Below are 5,788 nucleotides of genomic sequence, written 5' to 3'. Positions count from 1 at the left end.
ATATGTATATGTAAGAATATCATATTTCATTATTCCATTGAGATATAATATCCTTAAATATATATATTATATCTTATCTTATTCCTTTGATCAAACATAGTCTTAAAAATTTTTATTAAAAGAGTTGTTTTTTAAATGTTAGAAAGAGCAAATGTTTCCTAAAATTACTATAAAAAAATAAAAATAAAAACCAAGAAAATTAGGCATAATGGAAAAGTTGATACAAAGACAATTATACTGAACCACAAAAAGGAAGTGCCTTATCAATCCCCCTTTATCAATAAATCCATCTTCTTTTCAAGGCTCGCAAGAGCGTGTATATGTGAAGGTTTCTGGTTACTTGTCTCTCCCAGTCGTGTGTGTGCTCTCTAACCATGGCTTCCCAGATCAGTAAAACAGCGTCTTCTTCTTCTTCTTCTTCTATGTCTCCTACTTCCATCTCTAAAGATGAGTATGATGTCTTCTTGAGTTTCAGCCGGGAAGACATCGGCAAAAGTTTTGCTGATCATCTATATGCAGCTTTGGTTAAAAAAGGGCTTCATCCCTTTAGAGAAGCTATTGGAAAACCTGAAAGCAAAGAAGCTATTTCATCGGAATCCTTGATGGCTATTGAGAAATCGAAGGTTTTCATTGTAATGTTCTCCAAAAGCTATGCTCAATCCCGCTATAATTTGGATGAACTTGTCAAAATCATGGAGTGCACACAAGCAACGAGAAAAGTAGTTGTTCCAGTTTTCTATCATGTGAATCCATCTGATGTGCGGAAACAAAAGCGTAGTTATGGAGAAGCATTTCACGATCACGACGCAAAGCAGGAGAAGGAAAAGATAGACAATTGGAGGACCGCCTTGACGGAAGCAAGCAAATTAAAAGGATATTATCATCTTGATCAAGACCGGTAATTTTAACTTCCCTTCATCTTATTCTTTATGGAAAATTCACCCACTCACTCTTGCTGCCTTAATTTATTCTTAATCACGAAGCTGATTTCAGATTGAGCTTAAATTGAAATCTTAGGGTTTAAAACCTGACTATATCCATTTAACATGATCATAATACATATATTCATAATTATAGATATCGTAGGAAATTTTAATTCCAATTCATGAAGGTTTATTGTTTAACTACAGTCTATAGTCCATTGTAGATTCTTTCATGACGGTACATTGTAGCTTCTAGTTTTTAGACATACATTATTGTGCATAACATGCTTTGTTGGCATACTTTAGTCAATCGAAGGTGTCATTGAGGTATTCTCAAATGCAAAATATTTGAATCCAAAAAAAAAAAAAAAAAAAAAAAAATTGTTCCTACCCTTAGCTCCAATTACCCATCCAAACTTGACTTTAAAAAAATCACCATCTGATAGGGATGATCATTGATCTCTAGCCCTGTTTGTCTCCCCACGATTACACACACCATGTCTCACTCCATTGTCATTTACTAAAATTTGTGGATGTTTTTGTTTCATATTAGGAGGTTTGTATCTCATAATGGACTTAACTAGGGCAAAGTACAAATATTATTAAAATTTTTTGAATTCGAGAACACTGCCTTCTCCTTACTTCCCTCGCTTTTAAGAGAAATTTTTATTTATTAAAAATAACTGAGAAGACTAGTATTTGTGTGTAAGTTTAAACTTGGAAAGTAAGCCGTATTTGAAAATGGTCTGTACATTTCTTCATATGAGGAGGGTGTTAAAGAGTGTGATATATATAACCAACCAAAAATCCTATAAGCTGATCAACATGTATCTTATATTTTTTTCACAAGTAAAAACAATTGTATTTAACGCGCTTAAAAGATGTCCAAAGTATAGACTATGCATACAAAGCCAAAACAAGAAAACATGTATATCATATTTTCTTGTCATCTAATTCCCATAAACTATGAAATAACTTATATGGGAAGTGAGCAATTCAAAGATAGCTTGAAGTGGGTAACTTATATGAAATGACTTATAGTAGATTGCAACATTGCCATTTTTGCCTCTCAAAACCATTTGTTCTACCTTGAATGAAATGTTTAGTTGCACTTTTCTTTTAAAATTTAGAATAATTTAAAAATCATGTTTGATAACATACTTTTACTCTTTGCTTTTCAAGTTCCGTATGAAAAATTTAATAAAATAATAATAATAATAATAATAATAATAATAGTAATAATAATAATAAAAAAAGGGATAAAAAGCTTTTAATTTCCAATTTTTTTAAAATAGGAAATTAATACCAACAATTTATTTGTATTTTATTCTTCTTTTATCAAACCGTGTCTCATTTATAAATACTAAAAAATTGTATAAACTCGACCAAAAAAATTATGGAAAAATCATAAAACAAAGTTTTTTTCCTACATGAATTATAAATGTAATTGAAAAATCATTCCATTTTTTATTTTTAAAAATAATAAAAATAGAAATTTGTTTAAGTGACATCTTACAATGAAATTGCCCTGAATCAATAAAATTGAAATAGAAAGAGAACTACAATTGATTAAAAGATTGTTTATTCTGTTTGAGTTTCCTGGTGAAGAGAGAGACATGTTAAGTGTAAGGTTTCTAATTAGGAGACCTCATGACAGAAAAAGAGAAGGGTATTTATTTTGGGTGGGTATATATATATATATTGATTAAAAGCTTGCATGTTTTACATGAATTTCTTGGTGAAGAGAGAGACATTTTAAGTGTAAGGTTTCTAATTAAGAGACATCATGGTAGAAAAAGATAAGCGTATTTATTTTGGGTGGGACACAATGACAAAAATATCGAGATGACAAATAACAATATATATGTATGTATTGTTAAGAGAGAGACATTTTAAGTGTAAGGTTTCTAATTAAGAGACATCATGGTAGAAAAAGAGAAGGGTATTTATTTTGGTTGGGACACAACCATGAAAATATCGAAATGACAAATAATAATAATAATAATAATAATAATGTTAAAAAACAACATGAAAATGATGCTTTTCAAAAAACAAACAATCATTGATCTAATAAGAAAGCAGAACAAAGGATAAAGAGCATCAACATAGGATTTATGTGGTTTAGCTTGTTCAAGGCTACACCAATGGGAGCAATAAAAGAACCAATCCACAAGAGAAAAACAGAGAGAAAAATTATAGCACAACCCCCTTTCAGCACATAGTCCTCTTTACAACTCCTATTTTTGGCTTAAAACAAAGCACTAGAAAACCTAGCTATGAAAACATGTTTTATGCACTTGCATCACATTGAATTAAAAAAAACCTTTTATTACAACCTTTCAATTGGAAACTAAAAAAGGAATATTATTCAGAAAGAGTTGCCACACACACACCAAAACTATCTCACTAGCTAGGCATGTATATTTTTGTGCCACATCACAACAATCTCCACCTTGGCACCAAAATAAGAAACCAAGTTCAACCTAGATTGATTCCATTTTGCCTATGTTGTTACTATCATACAGATCCGACATTTATCAAGTCCAAGCATTGCTTAAACTTGACCTTTGGAATTGGTTTTGTAAGCATATCAACTATATTATCCTTGGTTAAAATTTTGCTGACATTCACTGATCTTTGTTCCACGATATCCCTTATGAAGTGGAATCTCACATTTATGTGTTTAGTCCTCTCATGGAAACCTTGATTCTTTGTCAAACAAATAGCACTTTGGCTATCACTGAAAACCATTCCACTTCTCTGATTCATCCCTAATTCAGATACTAGACTTTTTAACCACAAAGCTTCTTTAGTGGCTTCTACAACAGCTATATACTCAGCTTCAATGGTAGAGAGAGCCACAATACTTTGTAGTGTAGATTTCTAGCTTACTATACATCCACACATTGTAAACAAATGACCTGTTATTGGTTTTCTCCCATCCAACTCCTTGGCATAATCTGAATCTGCATAACCTTCAAACAAACCAGTTATTATCTACTTTCTCTAGTATATGAGCCCAAAGTCGGGTACCTTGAGATATATCGACAGTTATTGAGATTTTTCCCAATTTTTTTAGGGAATTTCCCAATTTTATCAAGAGTCAACGATTGGCTCTCGATCCTCGCAGGGTGGGGTTTCGAACTAGGCCAAAAGGCTTGGGTTGAAGGCCAGTTACCACCTAGGCTAATTCACCCTTGTTAATATATAAGCGCTCAAGTTATATTAAAATCCATTATTAAAAAAATATTTTAATAAATAAATTAATTTTGCTTATTTTATTTTAAAATTTATTTAATTGATTACTAAAAGTATAAAAACCATCATTTATATGATAATTAAATATTAAAAATATAAATAGTATAAAAAATCATATATAATTTTGAATGTTTTATTTTAAAATATAAATTTATTTAAAATTTTCTAAAATAAAAAAGAATTAAATTCTAATATTTTATAAATTAAAATTAATTTGATAAGATAAATTATTAATATAATTTTTAATAATTTTAATAATTTAATAAATTAATGTCAATAGCAAAAAGTAGTCACTACAAGTAATAAAATTTTGGAAATTAAATCTCAAACAAAATATTTTATATAAATCTTAAAAGTATTAAATATTTTATTTAAAATGTAATAAAACATGTATTAATAAAAATAGTTTCTAATTTTTAAAATAAATGAATATAAATATATTAAAGGAATTTGAAATAATTTTTTCTAAAAAAATTTGATACATATTATCCTTGACCATCCCTATGTCAATTACACTTACAAAATAACTTTAACATGCATATTCTTTCTTATTTTATCATTTTTTTTGGAGCTTTTCCATGATTTTTGAATAATTTTTGTCTCACCGATATTTTTATCAAAATATCCACAAATATTTTACCTATATTTCTTATATATTAAAAAAATTCAAGTACCTATATATATCTGTGTGTGTGTGTACCGATATTTCAAACCATGATAATGGGGTTAGGTCAGGTCTTGGACGACCCATGACATACATAATACTTCCTATGCCTTTAGCATAAGGTACATTAGTCATATCCTACATTTCTTCTTCTATTTTTGGTGACAAATCATAAGAAAGTTTGAATTGGGCTCTAATTGATGTATTGATAGCCTTTGTAGCATCCATGTTAAATCTTTTCCACACTCTCTTAATATAATCTCTTTGGGAGATTGTTAGAATACTAGCAAGCCTATCCTTGTATAGCTCCATCCCCAAAATCTTCTTAGCATATCCAAGATCCTTTCTCTCAATTTCAGATTGTAGTTGTGTCTTCAAATGAGTTATCTCCATTATGCTCTTGATTTTCAACAACATATAATACATATAATAACAAATATACATAACTCCCATCTGTTAGCCTTCTCATATATACACAACTATCAAACTTACTCCTTGAGTATCCAACACTAGTCATGAACTTGTCAAAGTGTTTATACCATTGCCTTGGGGACTGTTTTAACCCATACAATGATCTCTTGAGCAAACAAACCTGGTTTTCTTTTCCCTTGACTATAAAAGCCTTTGGTTGCTGCATAAAAATTTCTTCTTCTAATTCTCCATGCAAGAATGTTGTCTTAACATCCATTTGACCAAGTTCAAGATTCTACAATGACACCAAAGCAAGTAATACCTAAATGGAGGTGTGTTCTACCATAAGTGAGAAATTTTCATTGAAATCTACTCCTCTTTGTGTATAACCTTTGGCAACTAATCTTGCCTTAAATCTTTCAGGTTCTACACCAAGGATTCCCATTTTCTTCTTAAACACTCACTTACATCTTACTACTTTACAACCTTTAAGCTTATCAACAAGCTATCAAGTTCCATTTTTGAGCAGAGA

The 5,788-nt window shown here is 29.9% G+C and overlaps 1 protein-coding gene across 1 annotated transcript; it reads left to right on the top strand.

The window, feature by feature from the left end:
* The first annotated feature begins 374 nt into the window (after positions 1-374).
* On the top strand, positions 375-902 carry LOC117905658 (disease resistance protein RUN1-like). The gene has a single exon (XM_034818542.1). It carries the CDS (start codon positions 375-377, stop codon positions 900-902), a length of 528 nt encoding a protein of 175 aa, XP_034674433.1.
* The last annotated feature ends 4,886 nt before the right edge of the window (positions 903-5,788 follow it).

Source organism: Vitis riparia, chromosome 18 (genome assembly GCF_004353265.1).
Source record: "Vitis riparia cultivar Riparia Gloire de Montpellier isolate 1030 chromosome 18, EGFV_Vit.rip_1.0, whole genome shotgun sequence".
In the NCBI taxonomy this organism is placed as follows: Eukaryota; Viridiplantae; Streptophyta; class Magnoliopsida; order Vitales; family Vitaceae; genus Vitis; species Vitis riparia.
The sequence above is the reverse complement of the archived record's forward strand: the minus strand, read 5'-3'. Positions and strand labels throughout refer to the sequence as shown.

Excerpts from the sequence above, each read along its gene's own strand:
- LOC117905658 (XM_034818542.1), top strand. The coding sequence starts at position 375 with ATGGCTTCCCAGATCAGTAAAACAGCGTCTTCTTCTTCTTCTTCTTCT.